At 41.7% G+C, this 24,031-nt stretch overlaps 1 protein-coding gene across 4 annotated transcripts; it reads right to left on the bottom strand.

Annotated features, from left to right (window-relative positions):
- Window positions 1–1,897: 1,897 nt before the first annotated feature.
- On the bottom strand, window positions 1,898–24,031 carry FERMT1 (FERM domain containing kindlin 1). 4 transcript variants are annotated; one of them, XM_074578503.1, is made up of 16 exons: window positions 23,714–23,739; window positions 21,486–21,641; window positions 20,827–21,000; window positions 17,761–17,994; window positions 16,082–16,228; window positions 15,279–15,492; window positions 14,183–14,285; window positions 12,551–12,658; window positions 11,515–11,646; window positions 11,321–11,370; window positions 8,731–8,855; window positions 7,309–7,415; window positions 6,348–6,569; window positions 5,616–5,740; window positions 3,640–3,781; window positions 1,898–2,353 (listed from the first exon to the last, which is right to left on the bottom strand). In XM_074578503.1, the coding sequence occupies exons 3-16, from the start codon at window positions 20,975–20,977 to the stop codon at window positions 2,180–2,182; spliced, it is 2,034 nt and encodes a 677-aa protein (XP_074434604.1). In that variant the 5' UTR covers window positions 20,978–21,000; window positions 21,486–21,641; window positions 23,714–23,739; the 3' UTR covers window positions 1,898–2,179. The 4 variants fall into 4 exon arrangements, with proteins under 4 accessions (XP_074434604.1, XP_074434603.1, XP_074434605.1 ...); XM_074578502.1 differs by lacking the exons at window positions 21,486–21,641; window positions 23,714–23,739 and adding an exon at window positions 23,939–24,031; XM_074578504.1 differs by lacking the exons at window positions 20,827–21,000; window positions 21,486–21,641; window positions 23,714–23,739 and adding an exon at window positions 23,939–24,020.

Below are 24,031 nucleotides of genomic sequence, written 5' to 3'. Positions count from 1 at the left end.
CTTGGATAAAACCAGATTCCTTTCCTAAGCCTTCCTTACCTGTCATGGAGAAGCCTTGCAAGGTGAGTGGAGCGAGGAGGGAGATAGCTGATAAGCTAAAGAAACCTGGAGAGAGGACAGCAGCAAGAGATCATTCCCGTACAGCTAAAATGACAAGGCGGGGGGGGGGCTTACAGCCCGCCGGATGAGCTGGCAGAGTTCCTCCTCGCAGAGCAGCGGGAAGCCTTTACTGGGAAGGCAGTGACACATGGAGTGAGATTGAGGGAGGGGCAGGAAATAAAACGGAAATACTTGATCATTTCTGAAATCCCAGCCCAGACAACTTGGACTGCAAGGAGGTGTGTTTGCTTAGCAGTAGAACGCGCCGCACACTCTGCTAATGAGAACTACATTCAAAGTTCTCCTGTCTCTGCATACGTGTGTTCAGATCATTTAGTTGACAGGTGGCAACTACACAGCTTCCATGCAACAGTCGTGTGACAAGCTCTGCTCCGAGAGTGGCAAGCACGGGGCTGTACTTCCCGATGAACAATTTACGGGAGCCTGTCATTGCCAAATGAGGGGCTCCAACACAGGCACAGTCACATTCCCGGCTGCAGCTCAGGAGCCACAGTGGAGACTGAGTCTGGAAGAGAGATGCCTGTGGAAGAAGTGCTGGCACTAAGGTGTGCATTCAGTTCTCCCACAGCACCCTTGGGCAGGTTTTAAACATTGCAAGTGTTTGGACTTGGACTATCCGTTATAGGTGGTTCGCACACTCCAAGGAAGATACTTGGCCTGTGTCAAGCAAGTGAGAATTGGGCAAGTCCTCTACTGAAGGAAAACTGTAAAAAGTCCTGAGGAGAGGGAAGTACAGAGGGCTGGGAAGCAGGCTGTATCGGCTCTTTCTTTTGCAAAATGTAAAGCTATAGTTTGTTTAAACTGGCACAAATTGGGAGTGATTCCACTGCAGCCTACTTAAGAGACACCGGAGAAAAGCAGAGGACATGACAGAAAAACCAGGGCTATCCAGTCCCAGGGATAGTTAGGAATTATGCAGTGATTTCTGCAGCATCCTTTGGTGATATGACAACACCTGTCCGTTTGGTTTGTCCAGCAGTTTCACGAATCCTCCTCGTTTGAGTCTCCCCTTGCTTTACTGATGCATTGCAGGGCAGAACCACATTTCTTGGTGGATGCGTGTGGCTCCCCCCAGCAGGCAGAGCTGGCTGCTAGGGATCTGGTTCCTCAGGCACAGTATCACCAAGTAATCTCTTTGTATTCTGCATTACATACATGAGTAACATCATTTCTACAGATGTTTCAGCTCCTTACTCAATTTATGAAGAGGATTAGTTTAGATTTAGGTGTCAGAGTGAAACAGACTAACAGGGACAGAAAATGGAAAGGCCTACACTCAGACACTCAGAGGTCTTTCTAACAAGCAAGTAATTTTAAATAGTATGTAAAGCAATCTTTTCAGTCTGGAAATTAACAAAGTTCCTCAAAAGATCAACGTTTTTGAATCCAGTTTTGCCAAGATTAATGGTTTGGTTTAGGTGTCTGGTATCTCCTCTGGCCTTAAGAGAACTATTTAAGTGGATGAAGGTAGACACGGGTGCTACATTTTTGAACAACTGTGTAATCACTGCTTGTGTTGCGATAGCTCAGTCTGCAGGACTTTAGAACACTGATGGAATGTTTTCTGTTCCCAGTGCAAGTGTTAATCAAGTAAGATAGCTTTAAAATATGTATTTATTCAGCTTTAGTTCTGTTAAATGCTGGCCTTTTTAACAATGGCCACTTTAACAGTGGGAGCGGCAGCAGAGAAGAAAATTTGCTGTACAAGTACCTCAAGGTACTTGTTCTGGATGCTTGAACAGATTGTTGCAATTAAAAATACTAGATTCAGAAATGCCCAGTGGCTAAACACTGTTTATTTAAAAAGTTCTAGCTGTACAAAAGGAAAACAAAGACAACTTAATTTTCCTAGTGTTTATGATGGAGTTGCCATACTGCATCCAGTGACCTTGACTTCAATATTTAACAAAAACTGTAAATAGTCCAGTCATATTACAAGATGGATTGACATGTACAAGTTTTATTACTCAGCAGTTAACAATCGGAGATATTTTTGTTTCATCTCTGGTCGTCTTAGCTGTGGGGAGAAGGTGGCAGAGGGAAGAGAGTTTATCTCACCTCATTCCTGACCTCCAGTTAATTTATGGAACAGATCTTCATCCAGTGTTTCATTCTGGTCTTTGGAGCGGGTTGACAAGAAGATGTAGCCCCCAATGTACTCATGGATGATTTTGCAGTCTGCGCTTAGACATGTGAAAGCGATAAATACATTCTGATCAAACTCGATTGCAACCTAAAGAAAATAGATACAGCAAAATCAGGAACAGAGATAAGCTGCATCTGGGGAAAAAAGAGCAAATGGGAAAAAAAACCCAGCACAGCTGGATCACAAATACCGTGATAAAGCAGCACCTGTCTCTGCTAACCAAGATTTCTGGGTCTGATGGATGTTGAGGGTGTTCGGTGGCTTCTTAGTTTTCTGCTATAGCAGGGCCCTCTTGTGGTCAAAATCTTGCTGCTTGTTTAGACAGGCAACAAAAGCATGCTTTTAACTAGATTTTTTTTTTTTTCTCATGGCTCATAAAGTGAGCACTGAGAAGAGCAGGAATGGCACTCCTGACTCTTTGTACACTGAACCAATAATGTTTAATACTGTTCATTGTTACGTGCTGACCTTAAATCTGCTTTTGGGGGCCAGGTTTTGATTTCCAACTACTGTCAGTTCTAAAACCCAGCAAAGTGGTGTTAATTGCTGACTGGGTTCTGCCTTTTTTGGTAGGGATTTAAAGCAAACCCAACAGCTTTACCCAGCATTACAGGCTCTGGAACAGGGAGTGCTGCAGGAGAGTATTAGGGACTGTGTCTGATCTCTCCTGGCTCCTACAGATGGATGTGGAGAACTGTATCAGCAGGAACATTTTTGAGGCTGCTTGAATTTACATCAGGTCACACTAGTTCCACCCCAGAAATCTGCAGTTTACAGAGCTGGCTTCAAGCTTTCAAATGCAAACTCTCCAGTGGACCGCTGGGCAACAGCTGGCCCCACTGAGCAGCCTTTGTCACGGTCCGGAGCACCCCGCTATACAGCACACCCCAGAGCTGCGTTCTCAGGACCACATACTGACACAAGGGAGCTCGCCCCGTGGCCTTGTAATCTCAGTTTGGGATTTGAAAGACAAACTGGGTTCCTGTATCCTCGGTCTGTAACAGAGACTGAATCACCACAATTTAGAGGATGATACGTGAGCTAGACTATACAGAGAGTTAAAATGAGATTTTTACTGACAGAGCAGTAAACATAACAGGTTGGAATTTACCTTTGAGTCTCTGTATTTCATCCCATCGAAACCGAGGGCAACTTATAAAGAATAAGCTTGGTAGGAACCTTTCAAACTGGAAATCCTTTGTTTCTGAAATTTGACTACAGACTCCATTAAGAAAAATTATAGACAGCTTATTTAATAACATGTCACAACACATTTGAAATTGTTTCACGCTGAGGTTTAAAAAAATTTTCTGAAAGCATCCTCCAGTGTCTGAAATGCAATGAGTGAATGCGGAGAGCCGTTCCAGTTTTACCTGGCGTATTTCCCAGTTCACATTCCACTGCTTCATGTTGGAGAACCTCCATGTTGTGATAGGATCTCCCGTGGCTATATCTATTCGTATCAGCCTGTTATAGGACACCCCGAGCACATCATCCTTTTTGCTTCCTTTAAACCTGAAAAAAAAACCAAGACCTTTGAGCAGATCTGGTTTTCAATGATTTCTGTCTCGGGAAAATTTCACCTGCCCTCCTCTGAAAGTGCAAAAAATGTGGCAAAATTCCCAACAGCCTGGGATCGAGGAGAGCTTAGGCCCTTCTTTAGAACAGCGTTTGTTATAAAGCAAAAATGTAGGCTGGTGAGCCATGGTATAAAATGTAAAATAATCGGGCAGGTAGATCGGGCTGAAATCTTTCCAATTCATTGTTTTCTGCTAAAAAATACTGTTCTGACAAATGGATGAATTTGATTATATTTTTACTGGAAAAGTGTCAACAATAATTTTCCTTGCTTCTTATCATTAATGTTCAAACACGTTCTTCTAGTTATATTTACCTGAATTATATAAGCATATCAAAATACATTTAATATATTATATATGACCATTAACTTATTGAAACAACTGTTAGTGATATATGCATGTTTCTGAGTATAAATCACATTACAAAAATATTGAGACATTTTAACATTTCAGCTTTCTTCTGACTAGAGGTGAAAAATAAGTACAAAAGTATCAGAACTTTTGGGGGACAGAAATTTGGGAATAGCTAGGAAAAGATTACTCTGGTAAGGAAACTACTTTCCTCCACCTTCATGCTGAAAGCTGGAAGAAGTTCATCTGACTGCTGTTAATATTTTTAATATTTTTGATCCTGTTTTTGAACCTTCTCTCCTTAGATGAAGCTGGCCCTTCGGGAAAGAATGTGACCTGGGGTACAATTTGTGCCTTATTTAACACCCCCACTGAGATGCTGCCCATCAGTTTGTAGAAATTCACAAGATGTTTTGTTCATGCTACAAAATGCAGTTTAGGTGTTGGGTCTGTTTCTTTGTTCAACTGAATCAGTGCTGACAGATAGGGCAAAATATCAATATCTAGTAAATCAACTAGTGACAGGGAACATTCCTGGGCACTGAACTCGGGTTCTGTTCAATTGCTAGAAGAGTCCCAGGCAGAATTCTGGCTTTCTCAAAGGGCTCTCAGGTATGGCTTAGGAGCTGGAACATCCAAGGACCAAGATGATCTGGTAGTTCACATGAGGCTACTGGCTTTTGGGAAGTCAGAGAGATTAATAGTACAGATGTGGGCTGTTCTATGCCAGCTGGCCTCTGTGCCCGAGAATGGTTCCCAGCTGGTTCAATTTATATTGCAGATGGTTCCTAAGTAGCCCTGGAAGAGGTGTTAAGCACAAATTAAGGAAAGTGCCTCGGTTGTGTCAGTACTTTTCAGTTTTTTGGTGCTTTGTCAAGAGAAAAGAATGCAGGTCAGAACCCTGCCATATTCAAGGTAAGTGTCCAGGGAAACTGCGGTGAACACAACAGGACCTTTCTTGTGCTGACTGCTCTTCCAGATTCACCTAAAAAAGTGATTATTTGCTGTTTTCTTAATGAAATGCCAAAGAAATAAGCATTTCTGTCATATTCTAGTGAGTAAGAGTTGGAGTGAACAAATACATTGCAAAGCGGAGAACACCAACAAGACATGCATTTTTTTTACATCTTAGTGAGTTTGTGTCAATAAGGGTTTAATCCTAGTGATATGTTACTTCAGGCAAAACCTGACAGGTCTGTATGACGGCAGACATAATGGAGGGTCTCACTCCAGGAAGGGAGCTACTGAGCGCTACTGCTATAGAAAAAAACAGCAGTACAGAAGTTACTAGAATTAAAAAAGGTCTGTGGGGGAAAAATGAGAGAATGTTTCCAGAACAGGGAGAAAAAAAGCTTCCTGCAAATCGCTGACCGTGAACACATTATGGCAGCTTGACATTGCTGTAAGAGTGGGATTACCTTACGATGTAGTAGGATAAGCCAAACTCGGGGAGGGACTGCCATGCTTGAATAAAACGCAGCTTGGCCTCCACTAGAGTCATCTGGGATACATTCTGGTGGGCTTCCAGAATACGAGCAGCCAACTGGGAAACACAGGAAGAGAGAAAGGTTTCAGTTGACCGGAGAACAAAAATACCCTTGCTTTCACTAAATCAAACATCATTAGCTCTGGTGCCATGTTCAGACACTCAGTGGTCACCATTCATGCAGATGTACTGTGGAGAGCACTTGGGGACAGATGCTGAGCTACAAGGGCAGAACAGTGCAGGAAGGTCTCAGTGTCTGGGTTTGTGCTGCACAGTCCGGCATACTGCTCTGGAGACTCTGTCCTGAGGATGAGTCGGCTGAACTCTTTTGCAGCATCTTATTTAAGATGCAGACAGTAACTTCCTGACCTTAAAAACCTTCCGTTCTTACTCTGAAGAGACTTTCAGGGACAGTGTTATCAGGAGGAGAATGTGAAGAGTGACTTAGGAGGCAGTGTAGATGTAAGAGGAGTACTCAGAAGTGCTGAGAGAGCTGTCCGTGTGTTCAGTTTAAAGGAAAGGCCTCTTGCTAAATACGAAAGGGACAAATGAGTATTTCAAGGTGATTCTACTGTATGGCTTCCAAATGCTGCTTCGATCCAACCTCACCCCAAGGAATCGTTGGAACCACCCATCCCCAACCATCGAGCCGTGCTCAGGATACCTGCTTGGGCTTGTATTTTTTGGTATAACGTAGTGAGACGAAGCATTCTGGTTTCATGTCTATGCTTTCTGGATCAGAGACAGCCTGGGGAGACATGGTCCAGTTCTTCATCTTTAGAAATGAAAGGATCTTGTGGACCTCAGGTTGGTAAGAGCTATCGGCCATTGTTTTGCCTTTTGAGGCTAAAACGCAAGCAGCCATCCACCGAGCATATTGATTCTCCTGCAACAAAGACAATTGTTTGATATTTTTGGACAAACCATTTGTGAAGATGGCTACTGTTCACGCATCTTTCACTGTGTAATAAAAACACTCTGGAGTTACTCCGCTTAGTTTGTGTGGATGTATAGTTACCCTAGTACTGTTGTTGTTCTCTCATTGGGCTAGTTCCACCTACAGGACTGCCTATGCAGAATAGGTAGGTTTTAAATTTTCAAAGAAATCCCGTACGTTGGAATAGCTTCTCTTGGAAATTTTATTGCATGACTATCTTCCACCTAATGAACATTTTTTACACATTTTGGATTGATACTTTTAAATACAAATTAAATAAACTGAAACTGAAAACAAATGTGAGATCCTTATCAGACCAGCCTCATCTGAATGGAGAGAGTTCTAATTAAGAAAAGAGAAGAGAACAAAATCCAAACCCCAGTCCTCTGAAAACACTGAAGCAAAATATTGTAATTTCTTTTTATTTTTTGATAGTATATTCTTTTTTCTTTCCAGCAGCTTTATGTGGAAACTGATGATAAACATAGAACTACTGTCCTTTTGTCCCCTCAACCATTAAGTATTTGTTAGACCATCACATAATTCTTAAATTTTACTAAACTTGCAGATAATAAACTCTCTGTAGCATCCTTATTTGTCTATACAAATTCTACAACAGGATAATGGGTCTTCTAGACAATCTGCCAATAAATCTGGAATACAGACTTTCCCTTGTCTTATTACTCACGTTTTCGCATCTTAAATATACTTCATTCATGCCATCAGCAACAGGAATTAGTAATTTGATTCCAAACTTCTTCGCTGCAACATTTACATCTGGCACAACTTCACATCCTAGATCACAGAGAATCAGGAAGAAATCAATTTATTTAATTACTACATCACTAAGTCCTGATTAAGTCTAAAGAACAGTACTTAATTGTTGTTTTTCTTTAAGATCAAGGGCCAAGACTTTAGAAGCTCAGGCCTAATGAAAGGTTTCTGTTCTAGTTCACTGCCTGGTCTGGCTCGCCAGGGTGGTGAATGCTCTGAGCTCAAAGAGCATGTTAGTCAAAGTGGAAGAGGATCCAAATGCTCTCAAAACCTCAGCCTGATCTTAGGAAATGCTCAACATTTAAAACAGAGAGGAGCTGACGAGATAGGCACTTTTGGAAATTTTAGCCTAATTGTCTTGAAAGCCTGGACTATATTTTCAGAAGCAACTTAGTACTAACAATGGGATGTGGGTGACACCTACAACAGAGCTGGCCAGTTCAGGGATCCCAGAGAACTCTGGGGACTTGGTAGTTCATGTTGATGGTGCTACTACAGGCCTTCTGGATTCAGCTAGAGTCGAGGATGCCTACAGTTCCCCTTTGTGTCAAGGGACACCAAGGCTGTGGGCTACTTGGTGAGGTTCCAGCTACCCTGGCGAGTTTTACCATGTATTTATCTGACCTACTGAGGATATGCAGATTGGTATGCAGAGCCATTTGTTCACAGGGGTCAATCTTCTTTCTATTTCAAAGGTTTCTTCTAGGATGAATCCTGGGCATCACTGGTTCCCTGATGCTGAACAAATGATGTCCCTGCAGGAGTAGATGTAGATGGAGGCTATATATGACGCTGGTGTTTGCTGTGTGTACACCTGGGGTTTCTCCTCCAGAAGTACCTAAAGCTGGTTGTAGCTATGGAAATCCCCATGCATGAAACAAACAAGCTCCAGAGAAGGTCTTGGACCTTCACAGCAGTATCGAGGTGCAATCTATGGTATTCTTGTTCACTGCATCATCCATAATCCTCCTCTACCAGTGTGCATTTGCCAAGGACAGAGGTGAGTACCACCATTTAACACACAGTCAAAATATTTGGAAATAAAAGTGTCACACAGATCATATTCTCTATCTGACTCATCTTTAAGTGAATTCAGCAGTACATGGCGTTTTACAAGCCAGGTCCAGATAATCTTGGTTTGGGCTAAGCTATTGAATCCTTTTTGTTTAGGCCTTTTCTGCAGGTGTGGGCTGCCTGCTTAGGAGTCTCAATAACTGAAAAAGTTCCAAGACTAAATGCTCCTGTGCTTGCCTTCTGGAATCCTGCAGGGATTTCTTCATTTATTCAGTTCACGAATGCAATAGAAAAAGGAAAGAAAGGAAAAGAAAATTCCTACCTTTTAGGTTTAGTTTCTCAATAGGTTCTCCCAGTGCGGATTCCTTGTTTTTAAAATAAGATACTGAAGTGTCTTTAAAAACAAACCAATATGGCTTGATAGCTTTGAGCGACAGCTTCCTGGGCCTAAAAGAAAAAAAGAAATCACATTTGTTTATATTGAAATGTACAAATTGGTAAGTCACTCACAAATATTACTGTGGATCTCAAATTGCTGTGGGGTCATACACATGGCTTCAGTTGTGTTACTCATACTTGTGTCAACGAGGGAGGAACCAACACGGCACCCAAGTTATCCCAGGTATGGATGTGATTATTACCCCAGATTCTAGCTGAATCCCATCTGTGATTTCTCTTGGTTTTTTTTCTTTCTCTTCTATGTAGTTTTTCTTACTTTCCTTTTTTCTTCCATTCCTAATCAAAGCCATTCCTTTCTAACAGACTAATTCTGTTTTTTATGTAGAATTACCTTCAGCTTTTCATAGCTCCTTGTCTAGGAGATTTGCACCCATAAAATTAACTTGTATTCATTAAATCGTAAGGGGGTAGAGACCATCTTTTTGGCTTTATCTGAATAGCATCTAACACAACAAAATTCTCTTCCTTCACTAAGTTTATGGAGGTTCTATAACACTCCAAGAAAGGGTAATAGTTTAAACATGTTCTTCCACAAGGGCAGTGTTACTCCAGCTCCTCACACATGTGTATAGGTAGATATAATCCTCATTTTAATTATTTCAATAGTTTGCTAATGCAAACTGATTTCTTCCGTGGAGTAAATTTAAAAATACCTACTTGGGAATTGAGAATTAACTGATAGATACTAATGGTCAAACATAATCATTGTGCCAGCCCCACCTCTCTTCAGTAAGAGATAAAAATCATAATTCTACTAAGAATACACTAAGAAAGCCACAGGGATGGGGGGGGCAATAAAATCAGTGTATTTTTCAGTATATTTCAGGAGAGGAAACTATTTGAGTAGATAAATACTTCACAACTAGCTACAAAGGTCAACAATGAAGTTAAAAAGAAGAAAAAAAGAAAAAAAATCTACTGCCAATTTAGTACTTCCCTTTCAATCTTCGATGTTGGTACAGAGAGCATACTGCTAACTGGAATACAGTGATTTATTATATCTGCTCTTGCCTTCTCCAGAGCCTTTCTAGAAGTCCTAGTTTAGAATCCTTTCTAGAAAATTGTGATTTTTGTATTCAAATGAAAAAAAACCTTGGATTTTCAAAACTGTCAAATACTTTGGCTTTTAATTTTCCAATACAGTGACACTCTTCAAAAATAAGGGACTATAATTTTTTTAGACTAACAAAATTATTTTTCTATCCAGAAATGTTGCTGAAAATTTCTTGTTGTTGTTGTTTTTGAAAAAACCATAATATTCTCCACAATATTGTCACCCACCTGGAAGTAGTATTTACTAGTGTGCTAATGTGGCGCATACTGTGAATAAATGTGAATAAAAGTTCCCTATGTGAATACAGTCAGCAGTATAACATACAGAGCTTTGCATTCAGGTTTACAATTAAGCAAATAATTATAGTAACAAAAAGTTGCTGTTCCTTTAAAGAAATGTTTTACACCTTACCTAGTTTCTACAATGTCTTAGGTTTAGTAAGTGATTTATCATGTATAAAGGAAACTTTTCATGATGAAAAATAACGGCTGAATGCTTTTAAAAGCAAACTGCTCATACTGCTCGGGAAAAATAAACAATCCATTGTTAGAGCCAAGTAACTGACAAAACTTAAAAGGCTTAAATTCCCTTTCATCTTAAGCCACCTTAGTATTTTGAATGTCAAATAAAATTCCTAATTGGAAATTAATAATTAACAATTCGTAACAGTTAACAACAGTTAAAAATTTTCAGGTGCAGTTTTCAGTTCACTGACTACAAATATGATTTGTCAATGGAACGAATCTGATAAATATTTGTGCAATAGAAATCTTTATCTTTCTAAAACACAAAGACTTTTTTGTGATAAAAGGCATTATGGACTTGGGGTCACTGCAGTCATTTCAATAACCCATAAATCAAGATATTATAGTGGGATCACAGAAACTCGTTTTGATATTAAAAAAACAAACAAACAATTAAAAAAACAGACTCCATGTTTGGTTAGAAAGGGATAATTTGTTTTGTTTTTTTCTTTAAAAAAATAAATCCCCGGGGTTGCTTTCAGGAATTCTTCTCAGGGAGAGCTGTAAGTTTTTTCTAGTTTTTCATTGGCAAAAAACAGTAAAATGTGATCGAAAACAAAACTGTAGACACTTTTGTTTAGCAATGATGATTGAGGAGCACTAGGAAATATAAAGAGCCTGGTCTTTTAATAAGCATAAGTATAGCTACCCCAGCAGCCCAAGAGCTCGAAAGATTTGCTGAGAATCTTGCTCAGAAGCAGTAAGAAAAAGATTTGACGAGGATGATGTTAGGCTGGTTAGACCTATCTATCTGGTGTATTTGTTAATTTGTAACCATAGGATCTACTGTTAGATTAGAATCAAAACCTCAAGAGATCTCTTGCATGGTTAAGCTTTTTGTTTTGTATGTTTCATTATTAGTTTTAATAACTCACCTAACTAGCCTGAGATTATCAGCAAGTTTCGGGATGTCCGTGATGTCCTCCTATCAGGAATAATTAGGAATAATTTTAGTACAGTGCACTTTGTAATCATCTGTTGACTCTTATAAAATCAGGAACCAGGCAGCCTCATCAGAGTCAATGCATTTGACACAGTGAAAGCAATTCTGGGATCCAAAAGGACATACCAAGATGTTACTTGTGTTTCCACCTTCCAGTGTCACTTCCAGATTAGAAAGTGCAGCTTCTACTTCATCCACTTCTGATTCACAGGTGAAATCTTGTGCCTCTGATGATAACGACAACTTGCTTACCTGATACTAAAACAAAGCATCGATACCAAATAGTCAATACATCAACTAGCAACACACAATCCCAGCATATGAAAATAGGCCATTTGGTCTTCTGGGTCTTGCCAACTGGATAAAGTTCTGCAGCATGGAACCATGGGTTTTTTCACAAGGCAACAAGTATGTCCACTATCATCTCCACTGCAATTACTGGTAACGGTTTCCTATGTTAATTGCCAGTATTTGTATTCCTTCACTATGTAATCATCCTTGTTCTGTGAGGCTGACTCAGCACTAACATTTGCATTCCTAGTACTGTCAGCTGTGAGTGCCGTCCATACCAGGTGGAAACTTGGCAGCAAAGTTCTGTGGTGTTCTGCAGTGGCAGGCCGTGAATTTTTTGGCAGCTCCTTTTACATTTAAAAGGAAAGAATTTGTTATGAATAAACATTCGTGCCTTATTACCTACAGTCAGGGACTATGCTATGCTAGGTCATGTTGAATTTCTATGTACTCCACAGCATCCCTATCTTCACATTGTGCTATAGTTTATTTTGATCTGTTCTGAATGTATGTATTTACGTATTAGAGAAATATTCAGGAGGAGTATGTGAAAGGCTGGTAGCTGGTACGGGAAGTAACACGTCACAGTAATCCCCTTCAGAATAGACTGGTATCAAAGTTACATCCTGGGTATGGTTTGTGTTAGATAATGTTAGTAAATGGTTCCATAACTGTATGTGTCGGTTTGAGTAATGGTGTGCTGCTACTGAATTTAGTTGGCTTAGCTGATGGATGCTGCTTATTGTTTCTCACTCAAATAGCAGACCCCCAATCCGAGCAGAGCTGTCGGCCTGGGCTCAATCCCAGTCTTGTCCTAGTTTATGCCTGCCTCTTGAGGAAACAGGTTTTGCAACCTGGATCAAGTACGTGCCTGTAGTGCAGCGAAGATCAGCATTTCTTCCTCTGTGCAGTCAATTTCTTCTAACAGGATGGCCCAACGGGCTTGTTCATAGATTTGGTTAATTCGCACTGCATCATACTGTAGCAAAAAAGAATAACAGTAGTCATTAATGACCATCAAGATAGAGATTCACAATCAGCTGCAGCTTATCTAACACTGCGCTGAAGCCATAAAGGTTGGTTCCTTCCTCCCCCACCTCTGCCCTGCTGTATGTTCCCGTCCTTGCATTACTAGCTCGTGTCATTGTGTGTGGGGTCACGGTGGCTTGCTGATCCAACAGAAAATGAATCAGGAGTTCTTGGCTGAAGCAGAAGTGGTAGTAGGCCTCGGACAGGCTTAACCAAAATGTGAAACCACTCTATGAGAGTGAAAATAACGTGGCATGGCTGAAATGAACGTGACATTCATCAGCTTGCTGCTGCCAAAAGACAAGAAACTCTCATTCCTCACTTCCCCTCTTCTGCTCTTGGCTTTTTCGGTTCTGGCTTTATCTTTGCACTGGCTTGACACTTGTCAGATCCTGCTGTGAACTGCTCTAATTCACTGCCCATTTTTTGGATAGTTTTCTTATTGATTGTTTCTTGTTACCTACTTGGTTAACAAACTGAAGTGACTCACAGAAATATTCAAGCCCCAGAGCTGGTGAAAAGTAGATGATGGGAGCGTGACCTTGGTGAGCTATTAAGTTGCCTGAAGCTGTTTTGGGTAATTTCATCCTATGGCTCCATGGCTGGATAGGGCAAAGGAGGGGAACGTTTGGGCTGCTGAAGTTGAGACATGTACTTGAATTTTAGTGGGGACAGCATTTCACCCAAAACCATGCCACCTGAACTAGAAAGTGCCCTTCTGTTTATCTGAGATGCCTGAAATGAAAGAGTTTTACAGAGTTTACAGAAAATAGCAGGCCAAATCCTCTAAAATTCACATTTGAACTCTTGTTGATTTACACTGGTAAAATTGTGCTTTAATTTCACTAAATGTATCACCCAAGCTGTAAAAACACTGGGTTAACACAAGCACTGTGACTGTCTTTTCGTGGAAATAAAGGCAAATGAAAGGCAACTTGAGAAAAAATGTAAGTGTTTTTTGACAACGTAAGTCTTGTTTCCAAATGGGACTGAAACGCTTTTGCTGAGCTTTCCAAAGTTCACTGAAACAAATTTGATTTAAGTGCTTCTGAGGGCTTCAGCTCAGAAAAGCTGAATATTCAGTGAAGGGCAGTGGAACATAAATGTCATTTTTAATTCCATTTTCAAAAATAGGGCTTATACCTTTACATCATTTAGGATACTGTTGGTTTAGTTTTCCCCTTAATTTTTCTTGTTAAAAGAGAGGCAGAAAGTAAACCAGACCCTCTGGAAATCTGGATACTGTTTCTGGTGCTCTTCAGATCTCATCTTTATACTTAAGATCTTATTTCATGTGAGGAACGATGAGTCAGTGTCCAGAGGGGAAAAGTGCAGCCTTAGCCGAGGGGAAAAGTAGAATTTGATCTCTGAAGGGCCTGTAACAAATCCTAGCTAAAATTCGCTATCCTTGTGCTACAGCTCCTCGACATGAAAGCAGGTGAACAATGAATAGCAATAAAAACAAAGCTCTTACTTTTGGATTCAAATCAAAGAAAGTGTAATATTTAAAGCGTAAAAGAAGTTGATCGTCCTCCAGAATGCCTTGTTCCATAAGTGATCGGGATGAATCTAGCCAGCTGCGGAAGAAAACAACCCACAGATTCATCTGTAGAGGAAAAAACTGTCACACCTGCAGAGCTCCAATGTAATTGTGAAACAAAAATGGGAATAAACAGCTCTAATTCCTGCAAGGCTGGGAAAAATTCACATAACTCAAGGAGGTGGAACATATGGATTTCCAACTTTCATTGTACACACGATACCTAAAATCTTCCAATTTTTACTCCAACACTATTCAAAACATGAGAAGTAGATGCCAGAAACTGAGCATTAACTAGTTGTGGGGTGACCTATGCCAATAAGATTCTTGATCTCTAGAAATGGGATGTTCATTTAAGCCAGGACAAAAGTGTACCTGTATATTTAGAACTCCTGCTTTTCATTTCAATATTTGCTGGTTTATAATTCTAGCTACTTCTGTTCTCCAGTGAAATCCAATTAAAATATTGAAGTCACTGTTAAATGCTCCACAGATCTAAAAATGACAATCCATATTTTAATGCTAGAGAGACCACCATCTCAAACATTTGCACGGCTAAACCCCCTAGTGCTCTGTGTTCCTCTACGGTGTACAATAAGCAACATTTGTCAGTGCATAATTCAAGAATTCACCTATTTGTAATGCATTAGAGCTCTACTGAATTTACCCACGTGTATTTCCACTGCCTATTTAAAGCCTTTAGAGTTTGCTACCCAGACTGTCCTTTAGCTGTGCCCACAGTGCTAAACTGGATTTGCCTTCATCTAACAACAGAATTTAGTCCAGAGCCTGCACCATTACATCATTCATCACTTTAAACCAAAATTTTCTAACTGAGAATGTTGAATAAGGAAAAAAAAGATCAAAAAGAGTATTTCTGAAACAAAATGTAGATCAAAACATGTTTTTATGTATTGATATAGCCATATATCAGGGGCTTGTTGTCAAATTTTGCGTTACACTTAAAAAGCTGGATTAACGCCACCCTGGTTAAGCCAGCTAACAAAGATCTCAAAGAGAGGCATCTTACCCTGCATTGAGTTTGGCTTTGTCGGCTAAAGTCCGAGGCTGGTACATCTCTGCTAGTGTTTCTGGAGAGCAGTTGGGATGACTTAAGGCGAGGATGCTGCAGTTCTGCTCAGTCAAGGGACTGTCGCTGAACCAAGTAATCATAGAAGAAGCTGGCGTCCCGCTGATGGGATCATAAGTGGGTGTCATGGTTTTACTGTATAAACCTGGACTTCCTGCAAGTTGAAAGAGTAATGTATGATTCCAGGGAAAACTGCCTTCAGACTTTGGTAGTCTACCACTTCCTATCAAAAAAGACTAACTCTTCTCTTTCGAGACAGTCTCCTATCCCTGCTCTTTACAGCAGGCCTCGTCCTTTCACAGGTGAAGTGACCGCAGGGACAGAAGTGCTCTTCCTTGTTCTGTGAGATATCTCAGTTGTGTTGGAGATAGGAAACACATACTTTCAAGCCTTTATTTCTCCTTTTCCTTGGAGGTTGCCAGAATTGTTGAATGTTTTGAGTGGTCTCACATTTTCAAAGAGCGGCAGCACATCCTGTGTGCAAGGCCACAGCTCATCACCTGTTTTCTGGCTTAGCCTTTCTCATATCAATGGAAAGGAAAACATTTAAAAAACAAGAGAAAAATATTGATACACTGGAGATTTCAGTAACTTCTTGGAGCCACTAATGTCAGCCGAGCTGTGTCTCTCTGACCACCATCCTGCATTAAACTAGTCTCCCTGGTTTTAATTGTGTAGCAAAGGCATTCTTCCTCTTTTTGACTTTCAGTCAGAAGAACAAAGTAATGCTGGTTTTTCATTACCTGATAATCCAGAACTCACTGGAGAGTCGCACAGGTTTAAAATATCTTCTGTAACTGGTTCTTTGCCGTTCTTGTCTTTTTTCTTTTTCTTTTTGAGTGCATCTTCTGATTGTTTCAACAAAGAGAGTTCTTCTGACCGTCTAATATCTACAATGGCAATTTGGGAAGTGAAGCAAAATGAAACATTTGAAACTTAGCAACTTACGTCCAAAAAAAGCCCATGGTTGGTCATAGCATTCGGGGAAGCTCCATGTTGCAACCTGAATTTTATTTTTAGGAGGTTGAAAGCAGTAGCCGTGGAAAATCCAGTAATTCAATAATGAGGCCAAAGACTTTGGGCTGTGAGAGTGAGTTTTGACAGGATTTAAGCCTGCTTTTGTAGCAAGCATATCTGCATTTTACGACACTAGGGAAAAACTGTTTCTCCCTAGTGGGTCTGCAGTCATCTTTGAGCATAATAAATTAAATGAAATGTCTGACTTATGAATAAGCAAGAACAGAAATGAAACCATTGTATTTGAAGTTCATGCCTTCTGTTTTTCACTTAAGAATTTTATATTTCACATACAAAATTCTGTCTTCGCTACACACTATTCCCTAATGCACTACTGATTCAGACGTGTATTGTCAGTTGCAAACCAGACACTTTGTTTCTGAAAAACAAATCCTGGGGTAGGCAAAGACATTTTTGACAATATTCACTCATGAGAAAAGTTACGGGGTTCCTGTACTGACTCAGTCTGGAAGAAAAAAGTGGGCAGAAATATTTAATTTGGCCAAATGTCAGTTGAACAATTATGGCATCATTTTATCAGAGCTGTTAAATGTAATAAAGACATACTATGCCTTTCACAATCCAGTGCTAGAAGATGAAATGGAAAGCTATGCTGTGGTCAGTATGAGCTGGTAAATTCCTTCTGAAGATGAATGCGTTATTGGCCTAAGCTTTGAAGATCTAAATTAAAGAATCCCTAAAACTAAGGGATTCTGAGGACTGCTTGCAGACTCGACTTATCCCCATGGATCACAGACACACAGGTCTGGCATGGTCCAAAACTTCATCTCTGCTTGGAGGTGCTCTGTGCTTTCTGCTTGGAGCAGAGACACAGGGACTCAGTGCTGCAACATGTTCACGGCCTTGGGCGGGGTAGTTGGGTATGCCCTGACCTGAAGAGGTTTGGGCATGAAAAAGTTTCAAATATTTAAAACATGCTCCTTCTGAAGTAAATACATATAACCAATAGGGTGAGTTGAATATCACGAATGCTAGTGAAAGCAGCTGATAAATCAGTTGACAGCAGTATCATTGCCTGTGGTGATGATGCAGGAGAGCGATAAGCTCAAGCTTTTAGTCAATGGCATAGAATAAGCAGGATCGAGTCCTGCTCAAGGAGGACAAGGATCCCTACAAACCCATCAACAGGACTTTGGCTATCCACTACTCCTGCAGCTCACGGGACACATTTCTGACACTGTTTGCATCAGTTATCACAAAGACTGAGAACCATTGACATGCACTGGATACTGAAAACCAAAAAATCTGTCTTTTGATCTTGGGTCAACTCAATCAGATTTCTCCTTGAGCTAAACAGTTTTGTGAGTAAGGACTTTACATCAAAAGAAAGTCACCTAATAAAATGCTCCAACTTAGCTGCCGGAGGGGATTTAGCTTCACTTACTGAGAATTTTGCAGATGTCACTGACAGCTTTGAATACCACAGAAGAGAAGCTGACTTTCAGTCTCACAGTCTTCATGTTTGGCAAGCGAAGCCGCAGCATTTTGTGCTGAGTAGTAAAGAACAGCTTAGCATCTGCCTGCACCCCGCATTTATCCAGTGTCCAGTGGGTTTTCAGAAGCCAACATTTTTTTTGCTCCCACCAAAGGGCATAGTCTGACCAATCTTGTGGTATTTCTAGGAAAATACAAAATGGTTATTAATAAACTACAGCGCAAATATACTAAAAAACTTGGGTTTGAAACAGTGCTCTGCAAGCAGACTTTATTTACATTAAAGTAGCAACTACGGTTCCTGAGACCTAGACCCCATTTGCTGAATACTTGTGGCAGTCTCTGGGAACTAACTTTGTTTTCCCTTAAGAGTTAACCTACGTGCTGACTGTGGCAATGCCTTCGTCTTGCAGGTATCCAGAGGGAAAGTGCATCTCCTGAATCTGGTGCTATACGTGGTCCAATGCTGCTTTGATTGTGCTAGGATACGGACTAACAACAAGGGTACCCGCTTCGCAACTTGATAGCGCAAGCTGAAAATCCTCCCACAAAACCTCGTGTGCACCCCAATGGGCACAAGTTCTCCCCAGTCTCCTGGGAAGCACCACGGAACAGCTCATCTCCATTAGCGTTAAGAACCAGCAACGAGTCCCTTGAAATCTTGGTGACGCAGAGCTAAGGGCTGTTCTGAGCTCTTCTCTGTGGCTGCACAGTTAGATGAACAAGGATGCTCACCTGAGTGCAACCCACTTGGGACAACTTTACGGTGGCAAGGCTCTTGAAATAGTCAAGGAAAAGAATTATTATTTTGTGAGTAAGCCCTGTGACAAACAGGAAAGAGTTAAAAAGCTCTCCATCAAATAAGATGACCTTCTCTACCACACAGGATGCAGAAACTTGTAAGAGAGGTAGAAACTTGTAAGGGAGGTGGAATGGGCACAATTTGATATGGTACAGTTAAATCTTTTAATAGTCTGCGCAGAAGGGCAGGCTGGGGTGACTGACCAGGGACTGACAAGGGTTGCCTACCAAAACTTCTCAGAGAAGACAGGCCCGCCAAGAGATGACTCTCGTTTCACTAATATAGACTTGCCTGTGTCTTGCTTAAGTAGAAAATTCTTGTGTATTTTGTACTTTGAAAACATGCAGATAGAGTAAAGCTTGCTGAATCAAGAACAGATGGAAGGCTTTGTTCATGAGCCTCCTCCCCCTTTGGAGGGGGAGAACAGTGGCTTTTGTCTGCTTACTCTTGAGCAGTAAGCTATCCTGACCTGAAAGGTGTCAAAACCTTGACTTAGATCACCAGGAGAAGCACATGCATAGGGAAAGAGATAAAGCATTGCTGCTCTCAGTTCCATGTGGAATTCCAAGCTTAGATGACTTCCCAGATGCCAGTGATGTGTAGTAATAGGTAACATTTCTGTGTGATCTTGGTCAAGTTGTTTCAGTCTTCTGTGTCATTTCTTGTTCCTCCTCACCAGCTCCCCCAGGCAGAGGCTATTTTCCTCAGCGTGTCTGTAGCACAGTCGAGCCCTGTCCTATTTGGGACTTTCTTCGTAAAAAATTGCATCTCAAGACAGCATCTGACACAAGTCACAGATTTGCTTTAAATATTATTTAATATAGAAAACTTTTTGCAGTAGTCAAGTACTAGTTATAAAAATACTGTGAAAAATTAGTCTTCTGACCCAATGAGAACTCCAGCTACCATTGGTTTGCCGCCTGAATTGTATGTGTAAGTATGCAGAGAAGTTGGTAAAAATGTATCAGATTTACTACCTGCTTTAATGCTGGAGAAGGGATTCCTTGATAAAATCACTATCTCCAAGTAGAGCTTTTTCATCATGAAGGACTTTTGTGTAAAAATGTCCTTCCATTGAATGGCAGCCTTTTGGAAAGAGTATTTTGTGCGTTTCCCTTTTGTTTCCTTCAAAACCCGTGTTTGAAAACAAAACCTTTCACTTGGCAGTAAGAACTCTGAAATTATCAAGTTGCTGATTTTAAATTTCTTGATGCTGTTTTGCTGAAGGGTCTTGTTATAGTTCAGCTTTTCTCCTCTGGTTTGTCTGAAGTTGAACTACATAAAAAAGACTAAAGTTTCAAGGAGGTTTTTTTGACCTTTTTTTTTTTTTGTGGACACAAATCCTGTATTTCAAGAGCAATGCATAGAAATGAAAAGCTCGCGGTATTCCCACTTGGCGAGTCTAATCTAGCAGACAGGTTCCTTTCTGTGACCGAAGACTTCTAGATTTACGAACCCCAGGAAAAAAAACAATACTTGAAGAATGAATTGCATATGAACCCCCCATGGCATTGATATAATAATCAAATACTGCACCAACTTGTCTGTATCTGTCATTCTGCAGCCTCAGAGTGCAGATGGTTATTTTGGGAGGCAGCTCATTTGATGGCTTTGAGTTAAAGAAAGCTGGATTCTCTTGTTGTCCATCACGCTGACTTGCTGTGACTGTACACAGGATATTTCTACCTTTCATCTCCTAACTTTGACTCGGCCAGTCCTGCTCTTCACAGCTGTTCCCTACTGGATATACGCAATGGATAACGTGGCTCAGATTTTGGCTAGAATGCCACTATAGCACAGGAAACAGTAACTTCAGAGGTGCCTTTGTAACAACTAATCCTGTCTCTTTGACTGCTGCAGGTGAATAAATAAGGTATCACTACCTTTATTGCCCCTTAAACTAGTCACCTATAAAGTCTATCTGGAAAGGGAGTTGAATAGTTCGCCCGGTCCAACTGTATTTGTCTAACTGGAAGACAAGATCAAAGTAAAGTTTGGTTTGCACTGTGATAGCTCAGGGGCTTTAGTCACAGACAGGGAGAGGTTCTGGCCACATGAGACCCTGAGTCTGCAGCACCTACGTGCTGGTTGTACTGTTACGACAAGTAAGTGAGGCACTGCCATTTCAAAATGTGCAGGAGCCTCTTTTTGTAGAAGGAAAGCTGGATATATTATTTTAATAACACTGTGTAAATTAAACAGGTCTTTACTCACTGATTTGTTCTACTAATTTCAGCATCACTCCTCCAATATGAAGGTCCCCTGTGACCCGTAGTACAAATTCCTTTTGTACCTCTTCATGCTGATGATCAACTGTCACCAAGAGCTCCCAAGTGTGAGACCCATATTCAGTTGAGGAAATCATTTTGGAAAAGGGCTACGTAAGCTCTGCAAAAACAAAACAAACAAGCAAAAAGGATATTTTCTCTCCACTCTCTGAAACAAATGCATCTCTCCACAGCCTCAAAATACCTCCGTGCTGCCAAGACTTCGCAGTGGCCTTGGCTGGAACTTCAGATGTGTTATCTTGTTACCTCTGAACTAGACTCTGCTCCTGTGATTACTCTTGCAAGATAGGCATGTGGGATTTTTTATTTTGATTTCCATATCCCTCCCCCTAACTCAGGTGTCCCCAGCTGGGTAGAGATAGCTCAGTTTTACCCAGTTTCCCCACTATACATTGCTAATCTGCCAGTCTGGACACCATAAAGCCTGCAGTTGTGGGTGGGATCTGTTTTGGCAATCTGTCCAGCGAACAAAGGAATTTCGTTGACTTGTACACTTACAGCTGTAATTTTCACTGCAAATTAAAGTTTACACTTGCAGTTCTGCCAGCTTGGTCCCACGGGACCAAAACCAGAGAGTAGTTTTACCTATGTGAGTAGACACGAGGGGAGACAAATAACTTTAACGGCTCTCAGCCAGCAATATCCAGGCACGTTACTGCTGTTCCTGCTGATTGCTTGCACAGAGACGTAGGCACATATCCTGTCTCAGCAGGGTGAATCGTCTGCGATCCCACCAGGCTCCTGCCAGGACAGGTTAAAGAGTAAGCGCGCCAAGCCAAACTAGAAAAGATGCTCAAAGTCGAAGCTGTGGTTATCACCAGTAGAATTCTGCTAATTACTGAAGAAAGAGCTTGTAGGTCTAAGGTGGCTGATGCTGCAGGAAGGATTTGGGATCTTTAACCATGAGAGAGGATATCAGATTAGCGCTCAGTGTTGTGTCAAACTGAACGCTAAGAAACAAGCCTTTGCAGTTGAAGCTCAGGCAGTAAAGTGGATGACTTCTCAGCAATACCTGGGAACCAAGTCACAGACAGAGACTGCTAAAGGCGCCATACACACACTGCTTCTGACATCAAAAATAACTAGGATTTGTTTACAAAGAAGGCTAGACGGGATTTAACAATATTAACAAACTTATGTAGATCTTTTTAAAAAGAAGTATTTAGTAAGTTAAAACACTTAGCCTAAAAGTTAGGTCAAAACCAGAAAAATCAAGAACTGTTGTCACGGGTGAGGAGTGAGAGGAGGAATGACCTTTTCTAGGACTGACTGCAGGACAAGACCAGACTAGCTTAGGTTACACCAATGTAAAATTAAGCTAAAGGTTAAATAAAGCATGGCTGGAAACAGGGTGAAAATTTAAGTTTGCCTATTTACCAAAAACTGCAGCTTTATAATCATACGTATCCAAGAGGCTAATTTGCACTCAGAAATAAATGGTATTTTTAATTAGGTTCTTGGATGTCCCAGCCTACACCTTTTCACCAGCTACTAAACCAACAAGGGTTGATACTTATCCAAGAAGCTTGTTTGGTTTGCCGTGGTAAATAAAGACATTGTGTTGGACACTGGAAAACACGATGGGATAGAGCTGGGAGTTTGCGCTGCTGCGTGCCACATGGCTGGAGGAGCTCAGGGATGTCTTGGAGCAGGGGTACCTGCTGGAGGGGAAGGGCTGTGCCTCTCCTGCGCCACAGTGCCAAGAGACAGCTCCTGAGATGGGCTCCCAGCCAGGTGAGGCTTCCAGCCCAAGGTGTAGAGAACAGTTATCGTTGCACTGCATTCATAGCAAACCAAAAATCCTGACTTTAGAAAAGTCAAAATTATGCTAGTCACGCTCCTAGGCACCAATAACAGCTTTATAAATAAATAAATCTACAACTGGCCTAAGCACGAGAACAATGGGATTTCATTTCAGCAGCACTGGCATGAAATCTGGCAGAAGAACTATACTTTTGCCTACACTTAGTCCACTATAAGCCAGTATTGTTATAGAAAAGCAGTAGTCTTGGTCTCACCTGCCCTCTCGTGCCAGCGAAAACATTTGGGAGCTGATCTGGATTTTTTTTTTTTCCTATTTAAATTTGGTTTAGCTTCCCAGTCTAGTTCTGCATTCAAATGCTTGTGCTGACACGGGTGAAAATGAGCAGCCCAAGGGGTGGGTGAAACTCTTTCTTTCATTCACGCTGGCTTGGAAAACCATGGCCTCGGTGCAGCTAATCCTGGCACTCCATCATTCCCGAAAGCTGCTCTCTCCCACTTCCTCTTCCAACCAGGAGGTTTCAGTTTGATGATAAGAAAACACAAACGCTAGTAAATCTATGGGAGAACACAGAGCAAACAAAGCCTGGTCTCCAAAAAGAGGACAACTAACTGCTGCGTATTAGAACCCAACAAACCCCAAGCTGCCAGGGCAGGCTGTGCCAGCTCCATGGCTTCGAACCCTCGAGTCAAGACGGGATCTGCTGCGGGAAGGCGCCCCGGTTCCTGGGCTCCATGAGGGTTGCAGCTGTGTGGCCTGGCACAGGGAGATCAAAAAGGCCAGAAACATGTCTTCAGGCTACTGCTGACTCCACTCAGTGTTTCTACACAGCGCCTGAGCCAACACGGCTATAAAAAAGCAGCAATTACCCGACAGGTCGAGCTCTCTGCAAATTTTAGCCCTGAACTTCAAACTTTTGTGTGAAAATAGAGGAGGATGTCAGTCGTACTAGAGCAGGAAAAGATCCACTTTAAGGTAAAAGGGGGGAAAGGCAGAGCGTGCTGTTTCCCCGGGTATTTCTAAGAGAGATAGGTAGTGCCCTGGCACCCACCTTGCGGGTGGTGGGCGAGGGGCCGGCCGGCCCCGGTGCTGCTCCCCCGGCCCGGCAGCCATTACGAGCGCTCGGAAATAGTGAAAAATAAATTAAAGTAATCTGGTTTGCCCAGCACTCCTCCTCCGGGGGGGTCCCAGCGGGCGGCAGGGCCGGCGGTGTGCCTTCACCGGGCCGGGGGGACGCGGGCTGCTCCCTCCCTCCCTCCCTCCCTCCCTCACTCACTTGCGGTCTCCGGGGGCAGCGCCGTCCCTCGCCTCGCCTCCCCGACCGGCTCCCGCCGCCTTCGCCTCCACCGGCCGATCTGAGAGACGGGGC

This window comes from Larus michahellis, chromosome 3 (assembly GCF_964199755.1).
Source record: "Larus michahellis chromosome 3, bLarMic1.1, whole genome shotgun sequence".
NCBI lineage: Eukaryota > Metazoa > Chordata > Aves > Charadriiformes > Laridae > Larus > Larus michahellis.
This window is presented reverse-complemented; position numbering and strand designations above follow the sequence as displayed.

What these genes read in the sequence shown, in the direction of transcription:
- FERMT1 (XM_074578502.1), bottom strand. Translation starts at nt 20,977, where the DNA reads ATGATTTCCTCAACTGAATATGGGTCTCACACTTGGGAGCTCTTGGTG. An exon ending in GATAATCTCAGGCTAGTTAG is followed by an intron (nt 8,856 to 11,320) that starts GTGAGTTATTAA and finishes TTTTTCTTTTAG; the next exon opens with GCCCAGGAAGCTGTCGCTCA. An exon ending in TATATTTAAGATGCGAAAAC is followed by an intron (nt 6,570 to 7,308) that starts GTGAGTAATAAG and finishes TCTTTGTTGCAG; the next exon opens with GAGAATCAATATGCTCGGTG.